The 23,181-nt window shown below is 45.4% G+C and overlaps 1 protein-coding gene across 1 annotated transcript in view; it reads left to right on the plus strand.

Moving 5' to 3' along the window:
- The window catches only part of EYA2 (EYA transcriptional coactivator and phosphatase 2), a 142,264-nt gene that overhangs the window by 77,063 nt on the left and 42,020 nt on the right, over positions 1–23,181 (plus strand). The window contains exon 9 of the mRNA XM_005862171.2: positions 6,169–6,252. Within this exon, the coding sequence (XP_005862233.1) occupies positions 6,169–6,252 (84 nt within the window). The remainder of the gene's footprint in view (positions 1–6,168; positions 6,253–23,181) is intronic.

The following is a 23,181-nucleotide window of genomic DNA, read 5'->3' on the forward strand; positions in this document are numbered from 1 at the left end:
AGAGAAAAGAGCCCTTGAAGGAAACGTGGGGAAGAATTGGGCTGGCCATAGGGAAACACTATTGGCTGACGGGCTAGGAAACGTGCCCTGAAGATAGGAAAGAACGGTGTGGTTCTCAAGCATAAGCAGCAGCAGGATCCTCAGGGACTAATGAAAACCCAGGCTGCTGGGCCCCACCCCCAGAGTTTCCAGTTCAGTAGATCTGGGGCAGGGCCTGAGAATTTGCATTTCCAACAAGTTCCCTGATGCTGCTGGGTTGGGGACCACACTCTGGGAGCCCCTGATACACACGACAATGGGCAGTGGACCTTCCCAGCTGGGTCAGAGTGGTTCTTAACCCTGGCTACACAGTGGAATCACCTGGGGTGCTTTTACAATATAGATGCCCAGGCCCCACCCCAGAGTAATTAAATGGACATTGCAGGGAGTTCTGAAAGCTCCCCTAGTGGTTCCAATATGGCCTAGATCAGCGGTTCTCAACCTGTGGGTCGAGACCCCTTTGGCGGTCGAACGACCCTTTCACAGGGGTCGCCGAAGACCATCCTGCATATCAGATATTTACATTACGATTCATAACAGTAGCAACATTACAGTTATGAAGTAGCAACGAAAATAATTTTATGGTTGGGTCACAACATGAGGAACTGTATTTAAAGGGCCAGAAGGTTGAGAACCACTGGCCTAGATATTTTTCTGCCTGGAGAAAGGAGGCTGGCTCGGATGAGTGCGCATGGTTCCTATGACTCTGCGTTTCTCAGTGGTTCTCAGCCTGGGCTGCACCTGGAATCTCCTGGGAGCTTTGAGAAATCTTCGTGCTCAAGCTGGACCCCAGCTCAATTAAATCAGCCTCCCCGAGGACGGGACCCAGGCATCGGGATTTTAAGCTCTCCGGGTGATTCTGGCATGTGCCCCAGGCTGAGAACGGCTGACGAAAGGGATGCACCAATCTTTATTGTAATAAAGCAGGTGTAGGGTTATTGGTCAGGCACTGACATTGGCAAAAAACAAACAAAAAAGAAAAGCATGAGAGAGGGGGAAAGTACAGAGGCCAGATGGATGCAAAAAAAAAAAAAAAGATAGAGGCAACTGTTATCTGTCAAGGGAGAAAAATGAGCATGTGCAGTAGTTTGTACTTATTTGCAAAAGGCAGTCATTCGTTGGCTTGAGTGTGCCGTAGGAATGTGTATCGTATTTCAAAGGCAGTGTCAGTGCCAAAAACTCAAATGCATCATCATCATCGTCACATCCCTATTCCTTATCCAGTCCAATTCGTGTAACAGCTACAAGGCTCAGCCCGCACATTCAGATATGCTATGAACGACCATTTTCATCATTTCTTTAATATCAAGGTAATTTTGACCCTCAGTCCCCATCCCATCTGGGTGGGTAGGAAATACCATCTTATTATTGGAGCCCCTCTCCTCCCAGAATTGTGTGAGAATTTCGGGGTCTAAGAGGTCTCAGGACACAGAAGAAGAGCTTCTAATGCCCAGTGTGGCTTGGTCACTGCCACCCTCCTCACTGCCAGTGCCTGCTGTGGTCAGTGCAAGTCCACCACTCTCTGGGGTTTCCATGCTGTGCGTCAGGCATGGAAATGCTTGTTGAGGACAAGAACCTTGGACTATGAGCTACAGTCCTTGGGTTGTAAGCAACAGAATCCAGTACTGGTTACTTAAGCCAAAAGGATTTTACTGGGAGGAAGTCATGAAACCAGGGTTAGAAAGAACAGTCACAGGGAATCCTCGGGATGCCAGCCCCTGCTGGAGGCGAACCATTTGATTCTAGCGCCACGTCACTCCATGTTCCAATGCAAGGAGACAGCGTGGCTCTTATGCTTGGCTCCGATGGACAGTCCCGCCAAGACAGCACACAGCAGACAAAGAAGCAAACTAGTGCTCTTGTAAAAGGGTGGGGGGGGCGGTGTGCGCTGGGGGCCCAAATAATAGATGCTCACCACCAGGGCATTTGATATTTACCCAGTATTCACTGGTAGGGCTGTACTAGTTAGCTAGTATTCACTAGTAAGGCTGTGTTACTTAGCTAGTGTTCACTAGTAGGGCTGTGTTCTTAGCCAGTGTTCACTAGTAGGGCTGTGTTACTTAGCCAGTGTTCACTAGTAGGGCTGTAGTGGTTATTTGCAACTGGTGTCTGTCCCGTCTTCCTAGGTGTTAAATATTTGGGACATCATGCTTGTCCCCTACATTTGGTCAACTTCCAGCAGCCATCTCCTCTGAGAGTTGACCACCCTGGGGGCCTGCCACATGGGACTATTCTCAATCCAGGGGATTTTGTCCTTGCTTTTCCTTTAATTCTTAAAGGCCCCCAACTTCCAAAATTGGGGAGACATTGCACAATCCCTTCAGCAAAAGAGGAAATGTTTTGACTCCAGGTTGTCCTTGCTTTCTGCCCTCTCATATTCCTGAGGGTTTTCTACCAGCTTGAAGTTGCAGAGCTATGGAAATCACCCAGAGCAATCCATACTTTAATATTTAAAAACAATGATTCAGCCAGCTAACATGGTTTCTGCTCTTGGTAGGGGATGGTGGGGTAAAAAGACATTTTTTCCATTAAACTGAGAGGGAGGTGGAGGTGGCATGGAAGTCGCGGATTGCAGGGTGATATATTCTGGAAACATCTGCTTCTTGATTCCAAAGTAAGTACCACTGGGCAGGAACAGTTGAAAAGGTGTGAGCCGTGTTTCACTTCTGTGCTTCTTGTCACATGGAGGGTTTGCACGGTCGCACCTCCTAAGTCTTGGCAGTTTTGCTAATGACTGAAGCCCATGAGACAGAAATTATGTACAGAAGTGGAAAGGAGGAAAATTCTGAGTGTGTATTAGTTTAAATCCCTCGACTTCAGGTGCCAGAAACCAACTTGAGCTAGCTTAAACGAAAAAGCAGAATTTATTTTAAGGATACACAGGTTCTCTTAGAACCCAAGGACAGGGTACAGTGGAGTATCAGCAAGACCACAGGTAGCCGGGCAAGGACCTGCATTTACACTTTTCTCCCCAGGTGTCACAGAGAAGGTGCTAGAATTTCCAAGCAATCATGTCTTTTGAGTGCCCCATGCACAGGTTACTGGGCACAGCCCATTCTGCTTTTTTAAAAAATATGTTTTTATTGATTTTTAGGAGAGAGGAAGGAAGAGGCATAGAGAGATAGAAACATCTATGAGAGAGAAACATCATTGACCAGCTGCCTGCTGCATGCTCCCTACTGGGGATCGAGCCCGCAACCCAGGCATGTGCCTAATGGGAATAGAACCAGTGACCTCTTTGTTCCTGGGTTGATGCTCAGCCACTGAGACACATCGGCCAGGCTTATTCTGCTCCTAACTGAAGCCAGGTCCTGCAAAAGTGTTCTCTTTCCATCTTTCACCTCTTCGTTCCTCTCTCTCTCTCTGCAGACTGGCCTTCCCTGTCCTTCACATGTAGCCTCCAGCAACCACCCAAAGATGATTAATTTCCTTCTAGGCCCTAATTTTAAGTCCCCAAGGCAAGGCCTCTGACTCACATGGGGTTAGGGACCTGTCCTAGACCAAACCCAGTGGGCTAGGAAGTAGGGTTACCTGCAGAATGGCCCGCAGGAACTTACTCACTAAGGATCGAGGCCAGGGGAATAGAGAGTAGGCTAGTGGGGGACAGGGACAGGCCTTCTTCAGAGGAGATGTAGTTAAATTTATTGAGCCTGCATTAAATTTGAAAATATTCATTGATTTTTTTTTAATTCTCTTACTAAAATGTGTAAGTTTAACTGATCCAACCTAGTTAGTTCAGATAAATTAGGACTTGCATATTTAAACCTCAGAAGCCCTCCTCAAAAACAGTGCTTTTTAAACATTTTTTTACTGTGACCCAAAGTAAGTACTATACTAAATATCATGACCCAGCATATACATATACTTAAATATATAACGAGACAAAAAAAACTCACAGAAATAATACGCAGGTCTGCTGTTTGAAAATCCCTGCACTAACTGACCTTTTTACTTCTAGATACCGCCCTTCTCTTTATTTTTAAAGGCGTGGCAAATGCTAAGTAATAAACACAGCCACTGAACTCCAGAAAGGTTTTTAAGGTGGCTCGTTGACAATGGCACGCTTAGCAGGTGCATTTGTCCCCCATTCTGACCTTGCCCAAGACTAGCTATATAAGTGATCACTAGGCCTTTTGTTCTTAAAAATAATGATCACCAGAAAAATTAGGACAACAGTATGAACAATGAAGTCCAAGATAAATAAAATAAATATCAAGAAAGGTGAAACAGAAAGGAAATGTTTAAAATTCTGATTGGTTTTCTTATAAAGATTCAAGATCTTGCATTCTTAAATGAAGAGGCAGAGCTATTGGGAAAGGGACACTCAAAGCAAACGAAGAGTAAGTGTAAATTTTTAAATGACAGCAAGAATCAGAAGTTTAATAGAGGAGTTGGAAGAGAAAGTTTAAGAAATCTATCAACAAAAAAGATAAAATTCTAGAAAACACATTTTTTAAAGATAAGCAGCATCGACTCAGGATGTCTAATTTGACTACTGGAAATTCCAGAAAGAGAGAACAGTGGAAAAGATGGAAGGAAATTATTGAAAGAAATAAGATTGGAAATGTGAACTGTATGAATGAAAAAAGACTACACCTAAATATATCTTTATGGGATTTTGAGGATACCAAGTATAAAGAAAAGATCCTTAAAAAAAATTCTAAAGAGAAAAGAAGTAAAACCTACAAAGGAGTGAGGACCAATGAAAACATCAGACTACTCATCAGTCACGCAAGCTGAGGAATTCTTTCAAAGGACTAGAGGGCATTGTTTTCCTATTGGAATTCTGTACCCACAGGAACTGTGGAGCAAAATGAAGATATCACCAGATACGCAAGAATTCTGGAAAATTATTTTCCATGAACCCTTTCAGAAGAAGAAACTCAAAGATGTACTCAAGCACAACAAGGAAGAAAAGCAAGAAAGAGATTTGGGATCTAGGAAACAGCAGATTTGACCCAGAAATAACAGTCATGCTAGATAGGCAGCAAGCCTAAAGATGACCCACACCATGTTAGAGCATTCTGTCATGGAGGATGGACAACTTCGATACCGAGGGTGTGGCTGAATTTGAGATTCTAATGAACGCACATTAATGGAAACGCGAAAAAATTAAGGCAATTTAATAAACTCCAGCAAAAACAAAAAGTTATATCTAACAGATATGATTCCTATGTGAAGAAACTGAGAGATGGCATCATTTTAATTGGATGGAGTGCAAGAAAGGAGAATATGACCTTGATGGTAGGAACAGTCTTCTTGAACTGGCTCTGGAGTTAGCACATTGGGGCCCCTAGAGAACAAAGCGAAATTCTAGTACAATTACTTGCTTTGCAGTGAACAGTCTTCACAAGATGTGGGTGCTCTTTACTTGTTACCAACTTGTAAAAGCAACATATAGACAGAGCAGAGAAGCCTTAAGTGTAGTTATTAAACCAAATGCACAAACCAGTTAATCCACACTGACAGTGCTGAAGTAAGGCAAGAGCTGATTGAGAGGGGAGGAAGTAGGGGAAAGGCTAGGGACTCCAATATTCCTATCTTCATATTGGGTTTACTGTTTTAGCCAAGGAAGAATATCCAAAGCTGATGGAATGGAAAATAGAGGCATTCCTGTATGGGGAAAAATAAACCCAAATCTTTCAGATTGCCAAGTCAAAAGATACTGTCTAAAGTTGGCACATCAATAAACAAAGATATAAGTGTGTTATTTAGAGTTAACCAACAGAATTGCTAAAAAGAGAAATGGTCAGAAGTAGTTGGACTTATGGTGAGCTGTGATTGTAAAATGCTAATATTTCATTTTGTCAAATGAGTTATATGATTTTTATTGCTGTTTCTGGACTGAACTTTTCCTTTTTTGAGCTTTTATGTGGAAGGCAAGAACAGGCTTCTTGGTTCTGGCATTGACTGGGTTGAGAGGAGCCCAAAACTGGGCCATCAGCATACTCTTTACACAGCTGAGGTTGGAAGGGACGTAAGGACGCGTCAGTAGGTCGAATGTTTTACGACTTAAAGATAATGTTTTTCAAGACTTCTTTTTCCTCCAGGGAATTAATTCCTGCAGACATTAAGTCAGACGCAAGTGAGTCCATTTGTCTCCATTCTCTTCCTCTCTTTTTATCACAGCGTGTGTTCGTGTGGGACTTGGATGAGACAATAATTATTTTTCACTCCTTACTCACGGGGACTTTTGCATCCAGATACGGGAAGGTAAGAATCCATTTGTCTCTCTTTTTTTCCAACATGACTTTGTGTGCAGCTGATCTGTCCGGGGAATTGTGGGGGCAGTTTATGAGGCAGCTTCTCTAACAAAAGCAGTCCCTTTGGGTCTGCCTGTGTTGGAGAAAGCCTATGGAATTTCCCCTTGACATGTGAAAATTTAATTAGCTTTCCCTCCCATTGTCTCCCATGCCTTTTCTTCCAACACATGAAGCATTCAACAACCCACTTGATAAGCTATAAGCTCATGGTCGTTGGCTACCTTCTTTCTAAGAGGGCCAGGATACGCTGCAGCCCAAACCAGTCATCCTAGCTTTAAATAAAACGAGGTGAAATCTTTTTCTTCTTCCCTGTTGTTTATCTTAGTGTCTCCAGCAGATGCATTTAATTTTCCTTCCGTTTTTTCTGAGATGAGGGGGAGGCATTTTGTCAGCTCCAGCATGGAACTTAGCAACAGCTTTCAAATGTATCCTTGACAAATTATGTTGGGGAACCATTCCCTTAGAATTCTGGGCAATTGCTGTGGGCTGATTGGTGGTGAATGGAAGAAACATTGAAACCACCTGAAGAATGCAAAAATGGACCCAACTGCTAACACCCAAACCCTGCCTATTCTTTGCATTCATCCTGTGGGCTTCCCAACAAACACATGTGGATGCACCAGATGTCTGCCAACCCTTCAGGGAGACAGGTGGGGGTGGGAGGGCGGAGCTTCCGAGGACTGGCGAGTTCCCAACTCATCCGGGGTGAACGACCTGTTGGCAGCTGCTTCCACGCCTGGGTAGGAACCATGAGACTCACCAGCGCCTGGAAAATATTTCTGTTTCTGTTTAGAGACCAGGAATATGATTTGACATCACCTCATGGCTTTTCCAGCTGCTCGTGTTTTTTATGGGAGGTATAACAAGCTGGATGTGCAATTAGCAAGATAGATTTATCGTCTGCCATTATGTTGTAAAGAATATAAAAATGGTGTTGGTGGTGCAGAAATCTCTTATGGTTGTAGGAATGCCGTTAATACGTCTAGCAGTGCCTGCGGGAAGTCCGGCATGCGTGTTTGGTCTATGCACAGGTTAGGTAAAGGAGGGCAGAGTCAAGAGCTGCAGAAAACACCCAGAGTGGAGTCGGCCACCATTGCCAAAAGGGGGGCTGTTCAAGGGACTGCTGTAGTGAGTTGCTCTCCAGGTCTGGGTGTTCTGTGGTTTTTCTACCCACCCTCACCCTGGTCAAGTCACCTTCCCTAAAAAGCATGGCTTCACTCTCCTTGCCCTTAGAGATAGCCCACTCTGAAGTTCTGCACCTTGGGCAGCAATCGGTTCTCGGGAATTGTATAGTGCTTTGTCATCTTAAGGGATGATTTTTGTGTCTGCGTCCCACCACCGCTTCTTAAACCAAATTGCGGGCTCCCTCAAGACAGGGACAAAGCCAAGAGCTGCTTTCAAAACCCCACGCCACCTGGTCCATATGCTTCCTCATTGCCAACCACCTCTCCAGCCCTAACACCTAATCCCAGCTACCTTCACCTCCGGCTATCTGGTCTCCCAGCTCCCACTCTTGCCCTTTATAGCCCCCCGCACAAGCCTGGTCCTATCACTCCCCCTACTGCAAAACCATCAGTGGGCTCCCCATTGACAAGCCCTAACCCCACCCTCCAGGGCTCTTCAGGAGCTGGCTCTTGCCCCACTCTCTAGCCCCATCTCCTCCTACTCATCCTGAGTTGCTTTCTGTCCTTGAACCTGCCACGTTCTCTCCCATATCTGCTGGACTTCTCCCAGAAACAGAGCCTCAGACAAATGAGTGCCGGTAATTTATTTGGGGGTAGGTTCCAAGAGACACCCGATGCAGAGGGAGGAAATGAGGCAGCCCATGTAGTGTGCATAAATAGTTACTATGGTAACTGGGGTTCGATCCCACTGGGAACCCTCAGAGTTGACCCACCCAAAGAATGAGGGTGCTGGGATATTTATCTACAGGTTCCCTTCTATCATGGGTTGAGGGCAGGGAAAGCCTTGGCATGTTCAGGAATGGTGACAGCTGAGGGGACCTGGGAAAGAGGCACATTAGAAGCCTTGGCTATATCTAGAAAGTTCTTTTACAAGGTCAGATTTATTTATCTTTTCAGTTCCTCCAAGAGGACTTTCCATCTAAATTGCATCTCTCCCCATAACTGTATTTTTCATTTATAATCATAATTCTATACTTATTGTCTTTATCCCTCCTAGGATATATGTACTGTGAAAGCAGGGACCGTGAACATTGTTTTATCAACCCAACAAGTCAATGCATGGGCCAGAATTGCTCGATAAGTTTTTGCTGCATGAATGAATCAGCATGAATCTCTAGAATGAAAGCTGTGTGACGACAGGCACTCTTTCTCCTGTTTTGTGTGTTGCTTTATCCCCAGGGTATAGAACAGTGCCCCCCACATAGTGGGCATCAAATAAATATTTGTTGAATAAAGGAAGGAAGGAAGGAAAATAATACCAAAACAAACGATTTCTAACCGATGGCCGCCAGCCAAATCCAGCCTGCAGACATCTTTAGTTTGGTCTCTAGAGTGCTTGGAAAAATGTGAATTTGTTGCCAACACTTAAAAATCAGGAGACTGCACAGACCAAAACAATCTAGATTTCTAGCTCTTCTTGAAAAATTAGAAAGTCTGGCAGTCCTACATTCCCAAAGGCAGCTAGCAGCAGGAGCAGAGTAGCAACTGCTTCATTATTGGGCCGTATGCTCTCCAGCCCATCCACAGCCCCAACCTGGCCTATTTAATTTGTTTATGGGGCCCTCCTGGCCCCATTAGCATCTGAATTTCTTTCTTTTTTTTTTTAATGCCATATCATTTTTGAGTGAACATATCTTTTTTTAAAAAATATATATTTTTTTTATTGATTTCAGAGAGAAAGCAAGAGGGAGAGAGAGATAGAAACATCAATGATGAGAGAGAATCATTGATTGGCTGCCTCCTGCATGCCCCACACTGGGAATCAAGCCCACAACCCAGGTATGTGCCCCCGACAGGAATTGAACCTGGGACCCTTCAGTCCACAGGCCATCAGTCTATCCATTGAGCAATACCAGCTAGGGCTAGCAGCTGAATTTCAACATTCATCCTAGAATTACAGAACCACAGAATGTCAGAGCTGGAAGGACCTAGGAGACGATCATGCCCAATTAGTCTCCGTAGTACATAAAGAGAAACTGAGGCTCAGCGAAAGATCATCCAGGACAGAATAAGAGTCAGACTTCAGGCTCACTTGCCTCCTTTGCTCTCAGAATGTACAGGGAAAACTGAGGTGAGAAGCTATTGGAGCCCCCAGGTGTTCTGTGCCATCTTCATTACTCTTGTAGAATTCCCCCTCTCTCCTCCATCTCTCTCTTAGGTGAGAAATGAGTATTTTTTACTTACTAAATCCAGCAACCCTGAGAGAGATTCAAAATAACTGTGGCTTAAACAAGATAGAAAATTCCCCTAGCCTAACAGGTATAGCAGTTCAAGCTGGCAAGGCTGCTGTAGGGTGCCAGGGAATGTCTATCTTACTTTTTGCCATCCCTGGAGCATTGCCCTCATTGCCAAGATAAGACATAGCTCACTCTGTGTCTGGATTCTAGCCAGTTAGAAGGGGGAAAAAGAAAAGGTGAGTTCACTGCTCTATCTTTCATTTTATTTTATTTTTTGTCCCTCTCTTTAAAGGCCAGACCCAGAAGTTGCACATATCATTTCCACTCACATCCCATTGGCTGGAATTTGATCACATGGCCACACCTAGCTGCAAGGGAGTCTGAGACATGTAGTCTAGTCATATACCCCATTAAAATTTAGAGGCTATTATTCTCAGAGGGAGAAAGGAAGAATTGATGTTGGAAGACAACTAGCACGTTCCAGCACAAAGTACCATGTAATAAGAGGAAGAACAATGAAAGAAAAATATTGTGGAAAAATAAAATCAGTGCTGTTCAAAAGTTCTGTTCAATTGGATTTGTGGGTCTGAAGCTCCAAAGAGAAGTCTGGACTATAAACTTGAAGGTCATAGAATTATAGAAAATCTAGAGGAACAGGAGAGTGCGAGCCCCATTTTGCAGACAGAGTAACTGAGGCACAGGGAGGTTCTATAGTCAGGGTATTCATAACAGAGCCAAAATATTTGGCCTTGACTTTCGTCCCATAGCTCTTTCTCTTTGTGCTTTTCCAGTAGCTGTGGCCATGTGGAGCTTATTATTAATATCTAGTATTATCAACTAAAGCTGCTATTTAAAAACACACAACTGGACCTGGAGTTGAGTTGTGTATTAATATCTAGTATTATCAATAAAATTTTAAAAAGAAAAAGAAAAAACAATAGCTAGTATCAAGCAGGACTCTCAGTTTGAAGAATGGAGTGTTTAGGCTACAATGGAAACTTACTAGATCATAAGAAATGAAAATTCCAGGGGTATATGGGATTCAGGTTGGGCTGGATCCAGGAGCTCAAGCAATCTTCTCAGGGTTTAGTGTTTCTGCACCCCTTAGCCAACTTTCTTCATATAGTGACTCCCTCTCAGCAATCCCAACTTAAAAAGGAGGCCTTCTACTTCCCAAATGCCAGCACAGCTCTCAGGCTCGAATCTCACTGGCCCAAACTGGGTCAAATGCCCATCCATTCACCAACCTCTGTGCCTCTGATTGGCAAGCCTAGATCAAGAGCCCGTTTCTGGCATGGAGAGAGTAGAGAATCAGGTCAGCTCCATCCCAACCAAATGAAACCCATGAAAAGGAGTGGTCCCCCAAAAGAAACTGAAGTGCTCTTTCCAGAAGAGGGTGAGGACTATGAGGTCCAGAATTGGCTCTGAAGTCGAAGACCCCTGTACATCCACGCCAAGGACCAGCAGCCATTTGCTTGTGGCCGTTGTGCTGAGCACTGTACAGGAAGCAGAAATCATATCAATTGTGGTCCCAGCCAACGGGGTGGCTCACTGTTTACTTAGGGAAATAAGACCAACAGACCTAAAATGATTAAGGAATGATTCAAAACAGAATGTTTGAGTTTTAAAACAGAAACTGGGCTCTCTTCCTGTTCCCAGTCCGAGCATGTGCTGCTCGAGGCTGTCATCTCTCCACTTCCTTTCCATTTCTTCCTTCCCAGTTCTCAGAGCCAGAGCATCCCTTTGGTGTCTGTACCTTCCCACATGCTGTGGATCCATTAGGAATTCCCTGGAGAGCTGGCGTAGCCAGAAACTGCCACCTCTTTCCTGACCTCTCCTCCTCCCGCCCTGTCCCTGAACTCTGTTTTTTCCAGCTGAGATCAGGCAAAGGCAAGGTGGTCAGGAGTTTGTGCCTGTGGCCAGGATTCTAAGAGGGATTACTCAGCAGTCCTGGGCTTCACAGCGGCTCGGCCCAGACTCCTCCTTTGTAACTTGCCTTCCAGACAGCTCAATACCAGTTGGAAACGCAACTCCAGGTCCAGTTGTGTGTTTTTAAATAACAGCTTTAGTGAGATATAATCACATACCATGAATTTACCGTGTTAATGTGTGCAATTCAGTGGTTTTCAGTATATTCAGAGTTGTGCAACCATCACCACTGTCTAATTTTAAAACGTTTTCATCACCCAAAAAGAAACCCATATCAATTAAGAAACATTCCCCATTTCCCCCTCCCCACAGCCCCTGACAACCACTGATCTTTCCCTCTATATAGATTCGCTTCTTCTGGACATTTTTATGAATGGAATCATGCATTATGTGGTCTTTTGTGTGAGGCTTCTTTTCCTTAGCATCATGTTTTCAGTGGCCATCTGTGTTGTAGATGCACAGTACTTCTTCCTTTTTATTGCCACCTAGTTTTCCATTCTACCACATTTTGACTATCATTCATCACTTGACAGTTGGGCTGTTGCTACTTTTGGCTGCTATGAACAATGCTGCCATGAACATTCATGTACAGGTTTTTGTGTGGACATACACTGAGTGGCCAGATTATTATGACCACCCCATCAGTACTTCATTGACACTTCCAAAAATACTGAATATTGAAAACTTCCTAAGCAAATACTCTCAAGGTTTTATTATTATTACTATTATTTGCATAACTAATTCACTTCATTGTACTGATGGGGTGGTCATAATAACCTGGCCACTCGGTGTACATTTTCAATGCTCTTCGGTATATACCTAGTGTGGCATTACTAGGTCATATGGTAACTCTAGGTTTAACATTTTGAATATCTGCCAGACAGTTTTCCAGAGTAGTTGCATCATTTTACATTCCCATAAGCAATGTGTAAGGGCTCCAGTTTCTCCACATTCTCACCGTCACTTGTTATTGTCGGTCTTTTTGGTTATAGTCCTCTTAGTGCAGTGGTTCTCAACCTGTGGGTCGCGACCCCTTTGGCGGTCGAACGACCCTTTCACAGGGGTCGCCTAAGACCATCCTGCATATCAGATATTTATATTATGATTCATAACAGTAGCAACATTACAGTTATGAAGTAGCAACGAAAATAATTTTATGGTTGGGTCACAACATGAGGAACTGTATTTAAAGGGCCAGAAGGTTGAGAACCACTGTCTTAGTGGATGTGAAGTGGTATTTCATTGTAATTTTTATTTGTATTTCCCTAATGACTAATTATGTTGACTGACTAATGATGTTTTCTGTTGCTTATTAGCCATTTGTAGTATCTTCTTTGGAGAAATAGCTATAGTATTCAAATCCTTTGCCCATTTTTTAGTTTGTCTTTTTAGTGTTGAGTTGTAAGAGTTCTTTATATATTCTGGATACCAGTCCATTATCAGACGTATGATTTGCAAATATTTTCTCACATTCTGTAGCTTTTCCCCCCACTTTATTTATAGTGTCCTTTAAAGCAGCGGTCGCCCACCGGTGGTCCACAAGGTCCAAAAGGTGGGTATATGAAGTATAGCAGGGGAACAGGTTGAAAATAAATTTAGGGAAAGTTGACCAGGGAAGGAGGCCTCATGGAGAAGGTGAATTTTTGATAAAGACTTGAAGGAAGTGGAGGAACAGCTATCTAGTGAAAGAGCAAAGGGAATGGCAAGTGCAAAGGGCCTGAGGCAGCAGTTTGCCTGGTGGGTTTGAAGGACAAGAAGGCAGCTAGTGTGGATGGAGCAGAGCAAGCGAAGGGGAGAATAGTAATTCAATTGGCTTTTGCTCTGCAGAGGGAGCCATGGTGGTTTGGAGTAGAGGAAGGACAGGGTCTGAGTTAAATTTTTAAAGAATCTCTCTGCTCCTTCCTGGGGAGAGTAGACTGTGGAAGGGCAAGGTTGGAAGCAGGGAGGCCAGTGAGGAGGCTGCGGCACCAGTCCAGCGGAAAGATGATGGTTATTTGGAAGGAGTGGTGGCGATGGGGTGGTAAGAAGTGCAGAGGTCTGGATGTATTTTGAAGGCAGAACCAACCACAGATGCAACGTGATTCCTTATTCTCGCCCCCTGGGCTACAAGGATGTTCTGTTTTCTGTCCATGGTCTCCCTCTGAAGGGACCTGGACTCTTCTCACTCTATTGCCAACTAGCAAATTCCTGTTGGACAAATTCTCCCGTTTTTTGCATGTTCCCTGTATGCCAAGGGCTCTGCTGTGCATGTTCTTATAAGCTGGACCTCAGATGCAGACACTGAGTTACTCATATTCTTTGTCCACACAAGGAAGGCCCCTTCTTGTTTCACCTAGAACAGGTAGGTGTGTTTCCTTTTAGGCCCCTTGTGCTCCTCCCCCGCCTCTCCCCATGGTTTAATGTGTAGCTCCTTGTTTGCTTTCTGGTAAAACTTGAATTTTTCTTTTGTGTGCATTAATTTGTCACGTATGTCAACGGCATTGTTTAAGTGCCCCGTGCTTCTCACGTTTCCCCCTCTGCACGGTGGTTCTAGATCAGCGGTTCTCAACCTGTGGGTCGCGACCCCTTTGGCGGTCGAACGACCCTTTCACAGGGGTCGCCTACGACCATCCTGCATATCAGATATTTACATTATAATTCAGTAGCAACATTAATTATAATATTATATAATATTATTGTTATAATGTTATAATAACATTATATAATATAATGTTATTATAATATTATAATAACAGTAGCAACATTACAGTTATGAAGTAGCAACGAAAATAATTTTATGGTTGGGTCACAACATGAGGAACAGTATTTAAAGGGCCAGAAGGTTGAGAACCACTGTTCTAGATGCTTCCACATTACCACAAGCCCAACTCAGTGGTTCTCAGCTGGAGGTGATTTTGCCCCATAGGACGTCTGGCGATGTCATAAACATTTGTGGTTGTCATGTCTTCGGGGAGTGCTACTGGCCTCTAGGGGGTGGAGGCCCGGGATGCTGCTAAATGTCCTGCCACACACAATGGTCCCCACAACCGAGAATTATCCAGCCCCAAATGTCCATCGTGCTGCTATTGAGAAACTGCTGCTCTGAACCCAGAGTTCCATGCCTTCCTTATCCCAAGTCCCCACAGGGGGGACACCAGGCTCCGCTAACTCCCCCAGCACAGACAGCCGTGTGGCAAGATTCCTGTAGGGCTGCTCCGAGCCTTACACCTTCTCTCTCATTGAATCCCCACCACAAACCCATAAGGAAGGCATGGTTTCTCCTACTACGCCCATTTGTGGAGAAGCTGAGGCTCCCAGGTGGAGTGATTGAGCCAAGGTTACCCAGCTTGGAAGCAATGAAAGTTAGGATGTGGCCACCACTCTTCACTATGCTGCGCCCCCAGGATTCACGGGAATGTCCTCAGGGGAGAAAATAAGAGGCACTGGAATGAACCCTTCTGCTTGGCCGTGAGCTCCAAGAGCACAGGGACTGGGTCTGATGTGTCCATAGCTTCATCCCCTGGCACCCAGCAGTGCCTGGCACATCCACTCGACAAATATTTGTTGAATACACAAATAAATAAATAGGTTGTGGATAGGGACTTTTCAGCATGTGTGATTGCAAGCATGGCAGAAAGGAGATTCCAGGGTGCCTGCCCTCGAAGGAACAAGTATCCACACTGACAACACAGAGGCCTGTCAGCATCGCTCCAGGGCCGAGATGCTGCGTGCCACCGGGCCCGCTCACCCAGAGCTCGGCCCCCAGCAGGGCTCAGCAGAGGCTGTGGGGTGTTGAGCAAGTGGCTCCTCGAGGCTTGGGGCCACTGACACTTCAGCAGGTGGAGGGACCTGGGAGGGGGCCAGGTGACCCTTGTTGTCTACTGAGCAGAATCCTTTCCAGGACTTCCTTCCATGTTATACTTTTAAAGGGCCAGGTGCCCTGCTCAATCTGAAGAAATTAGTTTCAAACTGGCCATCCAGGGCCAGATATGGCCTGAACACAGGATTAGTTTTGTCCCCTGGCATTTTCTTGAGTACTGAAATCATTACTAATAGCCCTAGCCGGTTTGGCTCAGTGGATAGAGCGTCGGCCTGCTGACTGAAGGGTCCCAGGTTCCATTCTGGTCAAGAGCACATGCCCAGGTTCCGGGCTCAGTCCCCAGTTGGGGTCATGCAGGAGGCAGCTGATCAGTGATTCCCTCTCATCATTGATGTTTCTATCTCTCTCTCCCCCTCCCTTCCTCTCTGAAATAAAATAAATAAACAAACATGCTGGGATTGAATTTTCAGTTAGCAGCATAGTTAAGGCCCCACCTTTATCCCTGCAGCCTCCCCATTTTCATAGGCATGATGGCTGGGTACCTGTGACACTCGGGATGTTCTTCACAGTCTCCCACATGTCACCCAGAGGGACAGAGCCCCTGTTGCCCACGGCAGCAGCCTGCTCATTCACCCACCCTTGTTGACTTCCTTCCTCTCCCCGTTACTTCCACGCTCTGCCACCAGTGCTTCCCAGGGTCGCCTCGCCGGGAAACTGCTTGCACCTGAATCCCAGGCTGGGGGTATGCTTTGGGGAGACTCAGACTAAGACTAAGACATCGAGGGGGTGTGATTGCTCAGACTTCTGATCAGAACTGAAACTCCTCGCTGCCAGACCCCTGTGGTAACACAAGCCCTCCTGGCTACCGGAAATGTGGTCCCGGGACCAGCATCTGCTAGAAATGCAGTCTCGGGTCCCATTGCAGAGGTACTGAACTAGGATGGACATGTCAACTCGACCTCCGGTGATTCCTTCACACATTAGTCTGTGACGTGAGATGTAAGCCATGAATTCACCTGGTGACAGCTCTTCCCATGGATCTAGCCAGCCTCTGTGTACCTAGGAGAGGCTGCGTAGGGAGCGCCTGGCCAGATCTTGGCCCCTGTGCCCCTGCGCCCAGCCAGTCCTCCCCGGAACCATTCCTCAGCCGTGTTATTACAGGATCCCGGCTCAGATTCCAGAATCCAATCCCCAGCGCCGTGCCATCGTGATGTAATCAGATCCAGTTGGCGATACACAGCCTGGCCTGTCCGTTACTGCTTTACAAACTGAGAAGAAATTAAAAAAAAAACAAAAAAAAAAAAAACGCTTTTATGACCCCACAGTTAAAAACTATTTGTAGAAGTTGCTAAGGTTCAAATCAAAAGTGCCCTCTCTGGAGGACTATTAGTTAGTTCAGAGGGCCGCAGAGTCTTGCCTTTTCTTTCTTCCGCGTCTACCTCGAGATGCAGCTCTAATTCACTTCTGCCCTCAGCCATCCAGAGCTTTCCATCCTCTGACAAAACACAAGCCAAAGTGCTTAAGGACATCTGTTTATTTTATTTCTTTAATGAGAAAACCTTCCCGTTTCTCCGGGCTCAGCTGTGTTTATTTACCTTGTGTTAGCCATGTGAGGCGAGCACCTTGGAAGTTTCAGGCCTGGCCGGGCCTCCCTCGCAGCGGCCTCCAGCCCTGCCCAAGGAAAACAGAGTCCTTGGAACTCTATAAAATAGATTTTCAAAATAAATACTGCCTAATTCACTCGGTAGATGTGGATTAAGTCAAGATGAATACAATTTGGAAAGGATTTTCTGAGGAAGTCGGAGATTTCTTTCCCCCACTGGGGGTTAAACCTTGTATTTAAATCCCTCCCCCTCTCCAGCCCTTTTTCCGTTAAGTAAAAGGCATTTAGTCTTTGTGGCTAATAAAGAAATGATGGCTTTGATTGGCCCTCTCCAGCAATGATTATTTGCTTTGTAGGACTAGGGATGGTGACTTAACTCGTCACTTCTTTCCATCCAGTAAGGGTAAGAGGCAGACATCTGCAGTTGTCATTCTGGCGGGGGTGGCTGAGGAGGAGGCTGGGAGCCTTGAAAGATGTCCTCGAGGTGAATGACAGTTGCAGGGGCCACGGGCTGCGGGGGGGATAGGAGGCGACCCTTTGTAGATTTAATCCCCTGTAATAGCGCTTCCCTGAGCCAGGGGGCTTCCATGCCAAGTGCCTCTGCTTATATATTTTAGAGCATTAAAGGATTATTTCCAACATAAAATATATTTTAGAGATGGTTTGGGGTTGTCAGAAAAGTGCTCATTAGCAGAGACTGCCTTTGAAGGCTCGCGCTCGCTGCTGCTTGGAGAGAGACCTCGCAGAATCACTCATCTTAGGTGGAGAGTTTCGGGCTAGTTAAGGCTCCCGAGTGCTCTCATTTTCCGCCCACAAATCTAACACATGCCAGCTGCTTCCCCAGGCGTCTTTTGCCAACTTTTTCCCCCCCTTCTCTTAGTCCCACCCTTCAATGAATGCCGAAGGGCATCTGAAAAAAAAATAATAGTAATAAGAGGGATTTAAGTCTCCTATGCAAAACCTACAACAAATTGCCGGTTGGGGTAGAGCGAGAAGCTCTTTTGTCTTCTGTAAATATAGGACTTGCCGCTCACAATGCTAAGTGGTGAAAAAATATCCCAGGCACCCTGCGAACCTAAAGAATGGGAACAATTTTCCTTCACACTTAACTAGCAGGTTGAGAAGCTGTCTCCCCCAGTGCCCCACCTGCACTTTCTGCGGTACTTATTTCCCAACAATAGGGCTCTTGAGCTGTCCAAAGATCTCGGGAAATCCCATGAGCCTCTGGTGATGAGGGTGTCGCTCCGTGGATGGTAGGAGGTGTCAAGGTGGTTGTCTTAGGGGAAATAGGAGGTCTCCCCCCACCATGCCTGCTTCCCACACTTCCTCTGTGAATTAGTGAACTTGCAGGCCTTTCTGATGGCAGGGTGAGGGGGAAACTCCCATGCACGTTCTCCGGAGGGGGCCTAATTCAAAGTAGAAATATGTGGTTTAAGAATCTTTTTGGAAAAATCCATCCATGGATAAATGGATAAACACATCGTAGGATATTCATACAATGGAATATTTTCCAGCTATAAAAAGGCATGAAGTTCTGATTTGAGCTACAATGTGAACCGACCCCAAAAACATTATGCTAAGTGAAAGAAGCCAGACACGAAAGTTCAGAGGTTGTGTGGTTCTATTCATATGAAATGTCCAGAATACGTAAAGCCGTAGAGATATGCCTCGGGGATATGGAGTGTCTCTTTGAGCTGGTGAAAATAGTTTGGGACTAACTAGCTAGAAGTTGGCTCATCTGTAAAACTGGAATAACCATTCCTGCCCCACTGACCTCAAAAGACCAGCCTGCGAATCGTCTGCTTCCCAAAGCGCACTGTGGGAACTGCTGAAGGAGCACAAACTTCCGGAGCTGGGAAAAGATGAACATTTTTTACTTTAAAAATTAGGGTGTTTTGTTTGTTCGTGTGTTTTTTTAGATTCTCTTCAGCTGGTTTTGGTGTCAGGGAAATACTGGCCTTATAAAATGAGTTGTGAAGCGTAGCCTCCTCTTTTCTTTTCTGGCCAAGATCGTGGAGAATTGGTGCTAATTCTTCTTGAAACGTGTGGTAAAATTCTCCAGTGAAATCAACTGAGCCTGGAGACTTTGTTTTTGGAAGTTTTTAACTGTGAATTCAGTTTCTTTCATACTTGTAGCTGTTTCATCCTGGGTGAGTTTTGGTAGTTGTGGTTTTCGAGGAATTGGTCCATTTCATTCATTGTCAAATTTATGTGTCTAGAGCTAAATAAAAAAAAAGTATTTACTTTCACAGTGACTTTCAGTTAGTAGCATATAAGCCATATGCAGACACCTTCAATTATAGGGATAAAAACTATAAATCTCTCCCCACGTGTATGGCACTAGGTCATGAGTCATAGCCTTGGTCCTCAAGACAAAACTACAAGGTAGACAGGGAGATCATCATTCTACCCAGAAGGACACTGAGGCCACGACTACCAAGCTAGCAAGTGGCAGAGAAGGAACCAGACCCAGAACTCCAGAGGCAATTCCTAGCCCCTCCGTATCTGGCTGACCACAGCCAATCACAAGGCCCCCAAGTTCAGAACTTTCAGTCTAACCCTGTTTCTCCCCAGAGAGAACTTGACCACCCCTCTCTAGTAGTCCTCTATAAAACACACAAACACAGACACATTTGCTGTGTGTCCCCCCCTCTCTCTCTTTCTCTCTCTCTCTCTCCCCCCACTGCCCCCACACACACACACACCTCCAGCAATCCTCATGATTTTCTTCAGAGCACCTGTCAGTCTGAAATGTGCCTTAGTTTTTCCCGGCCCTCCCCCTCCAATAGAATGCAAGCTCCATGGGGCAAGGGACTTTCTTGTCTGAGAGCAAGGAGCCAGTTAGCATAATGGTCTACACCAGCAGCTGGCAGACTACATCCATCTTGTGGGCCAAATTTGGCACGCCACCTGTTTTTTTTAAATAAAGTTTTATTGGAACACAGCCATGCCCATTTGTTTACATATTGTCTACGGCTGCTTTTTTGCTACAACAGCAGAGTTGAATAGTTGTGACCTTGATCATATGGGCAACAGAGCCTAAAATACTTGCTGTCTGGCCCTTTATAGAGAAGGTCACTCACCTCTAGTCTATAACATGGGCTCTGGAGCCAGACTGCTCAGGTTCAAAGCCAGCTCCACTCCTTAGCCAGGTGACCTCAGGCAAGTCACTTTGCCTCCCCGTGTCTCACTTTCCACCTCTGTGACATGGGTCTAATAGCAATGATACTCACTCTAGGGTCTGTGGGGGAGGTTTACATGAGCTAATACATGTGAAGTGCTTGATACTGTGCCTGATACACAGTAAATAGCTTTTGTAGACTAAATGGATAAATATCATCATAAATAATAATCAGTGAATAAATAAAAGTCTTTTAAAGAACTGCAGCTTTAGAAGCGTGTTGCTGCTTGTGTAAGAATATCCCCTGCCGTAACCGGTTTGGCTGAGTGGATAGAGCGTCGGCCTGCGGACTGAAGGGTCCCGGGTTTGATTCCGGTCAAGGGCATGTGCCTTGGTTGCGGGCACATCTCCAGTGGGGAGTGTGCAGGAGGCAGTTGATCGATGTTTCTCTCTCATCGATGTTTCTGGCTCTCTATCTCTCTCCCTTCCTCTCTGTAAAAAATCAACAAAATATATTTTTAAAAAAAAAGAATGTCCCCTCCTTGAAAGGCAAGCTGAAGACTCACCGTGTTGAGGAGTGTTGTTGCTGGACAGACTCAGCAGGGGCTTGCTGAGTGTCAGGCTCGGTTCTAGGCGCTTGGTATGAACTTCTGTAAACTCCATGCCCTGCAGTGCCCCTTGGTCCTGGGCGTTCAGGGTGATCATCTCATCTGGGTCTGTCTGGAACTTTTACGTTTTAAACACTCAAGGTCCCAAGTCCCAAGAACCCCCTCAGCTGGGGCATATGGGGGCAGTTGGTTCCCTGCTCTACATGCGCAGCTCCATGTGCCTTATTTATTTGTTGCTTTTGTCTTTAAATTTACATCCTAGGAAAATGCTTTAAAAGCTGGTAGATCTCTCCAGCTGAAAGAACATTTTTCAAAGGATAAATCCACCTGAGAGAGTGAGCTTTTGCGTTTATGTAAAGCTCCCAGAGAGGAACCTGCTTAGACATCTTTCTTTGTTCTCTTGAATTTGACCGTGATGTTATCAGCTGTAGTCAGCTTGACTCTTTTGTGATTCAACGATGACGGGATTTATCTTACAGCTCTTTTGGTAAAATTCTTGTTAGTACAAATAGACCCATTTGCTGAGCTAAGGTCTATTTTCTGTGTTCTATGAAACGGCCAGGTTGTTGTGTGTTTTTTAACTTGACTGTTCAAACATGTGAATCAACCTATTTTTTCTTTACAACCATCATTTTCTTGTCTTCCTCTTTTAAACAAGCTGATCTGTTTTCCAGGAGTTTCCAAGTAATTAAACCCAATTAAAACCATTAAATTCTCTCTTTTAATGACAACTTTATTATTCAGAGCTAACCACAAGGAGGAGACTTAACTGGCAAAGCCCTCCATTGTGTGTTAATCCATCCCTAACCTCTGGCTGACACTTCCAAGAGATAAGCCCTACAGAATAGGGAGGCTGGTTTAATGAATAGCTTTAATTAATACTTTTCTTCCTTGTGGCAGAGTAATTATTTGTTCAGCTTGTAAACAGCTACTTGGCAGTGATTTTTTTAAAGGCCCAGTTGGCTTGCATGGTGTGATGGCTTTGATTGGTTTTGTGTGTTTGTGTGTTTTTTTCTTTAAGAGGGAGGGTGGAGAGGTCTCCATTCCAGGAGAGGTGCAGAAGCTCATTGTCCTGGGATGGCGGGGTAATCGCAGAAGAAAAGCGAGGCGAGCGCAGGTTGCGGGCTGCCTGTGTTTGTGAGCTGGCTCCAGAGTGGGCACGTCTGCCCTTTGCAGAGAAGTCTGCAAGCCCAGACAGGGTCCCACCGAGACACAAGCCTGGCTCACGGCAGTCTGGGCCCTGAGACAAGAAGGAAGGGCCAGATGGAAAAATGCCAACCCGAGCTCCGGCCCTGCGGTAATCCCCTGACCTTGCCTTCAGGCGGTACCTGGGAAAAGGACAGCCACGCGCAAGTGCTGAAGGAGCCCCCAGGAAGAAGTCATTCCGTGAATTAGGACTCACCCCCAGGACTGCTAGCTGAGCCCACACCCACCTACCGTGCTTTCCATAATGTATCAGCTCACCTGCTCTCCCCATCACGTTAGGAGGGAAATGCTACAGCTACCCACGCGGTACAGACGAGGAAACGGGCGCAGCGACTTGCCCAGTCACCCACCTTCCAGCAGGAAGGGCAGAGCCGGGTTTGCAGACAGGTCTCTGGTGCAGCGAGGGTCCTGACCTACTCACTGGGTCTCACAGTGAGACAGGACAACAGCTTCTTCCACTCGGCTGGTTGACAGATTAAATGGTGGTGTTTTTTTAACTCATCACTTAGTTAGAAAGTCAGTTTCGTTAATAAGGTTGCCCACTCTGTAAGTACAAAGTTGATTGACGGACACTAAGGCCCAAGCCTTTTCATTATTTTAATCATTTAGAGCAGTGGTTCTCTAGTGGGGGGGGGGGGGTAATACAATTTTGCTTCCCTAATACCTTGTGACAACATCTAGGGACCATTTGGGTTGTCACTGGGTGAAGGGTGCTGCTGGCATCTAGTGCAGTGGTTCTCAACCTTCTGGCCCTTTAAATACAGTTCCTCATGTTGTGACCCAACCATAAAATTATTTTCGTTGCTACTTCATAACTGTAATGTTGCTACTGTTATGAATCGTAATGTAAATATCTGATATGCAGGATGGTCTTAGGCGACCCCTGTGAAAGGGTCGTTCGACCGACAAAGGGGTCACAACCCACAGGTTGAGAACCACTGATCTAGTGGGTAGAGGCCAGGGAGGCTGCTAAACACCCTACAGTGCACGGGACAGTCTCACAGTGAAGAATGAGCTGGCCCAAATGTCAACTGTGCCAAGGCTGAAAACCCAGATTTATTGAACACTCACATTTCATTCTAGAGACATTTTATAGACACACAAAAGCAATATTAATGTGCTCACCTATCAGACCCCGTAAAGACTGGGCCAAACTGCTTCTTTAAAAATAATTAGTAATTATCTTAGTGATTGAGACTGTTCATCAGGCCACCAGAAGTTTTTCAGAAACACATCTAAGGAGCTAACAGTT

This window comes from Myotis brandtii, unplaced genomic scaffold (assembly GCF_000412655.1).
Source record: "Myotis brandtii unplaced genomic scaffold, ASM41265v1 scaffold161, whole genome shotgun sequence".
NCBI classification, from domain to species: Eukaryota; Metazoa; Chordata; class Mammalia; order Chiroptera; family Vespertilionidae; genus Myotis; species Myotis brandtii.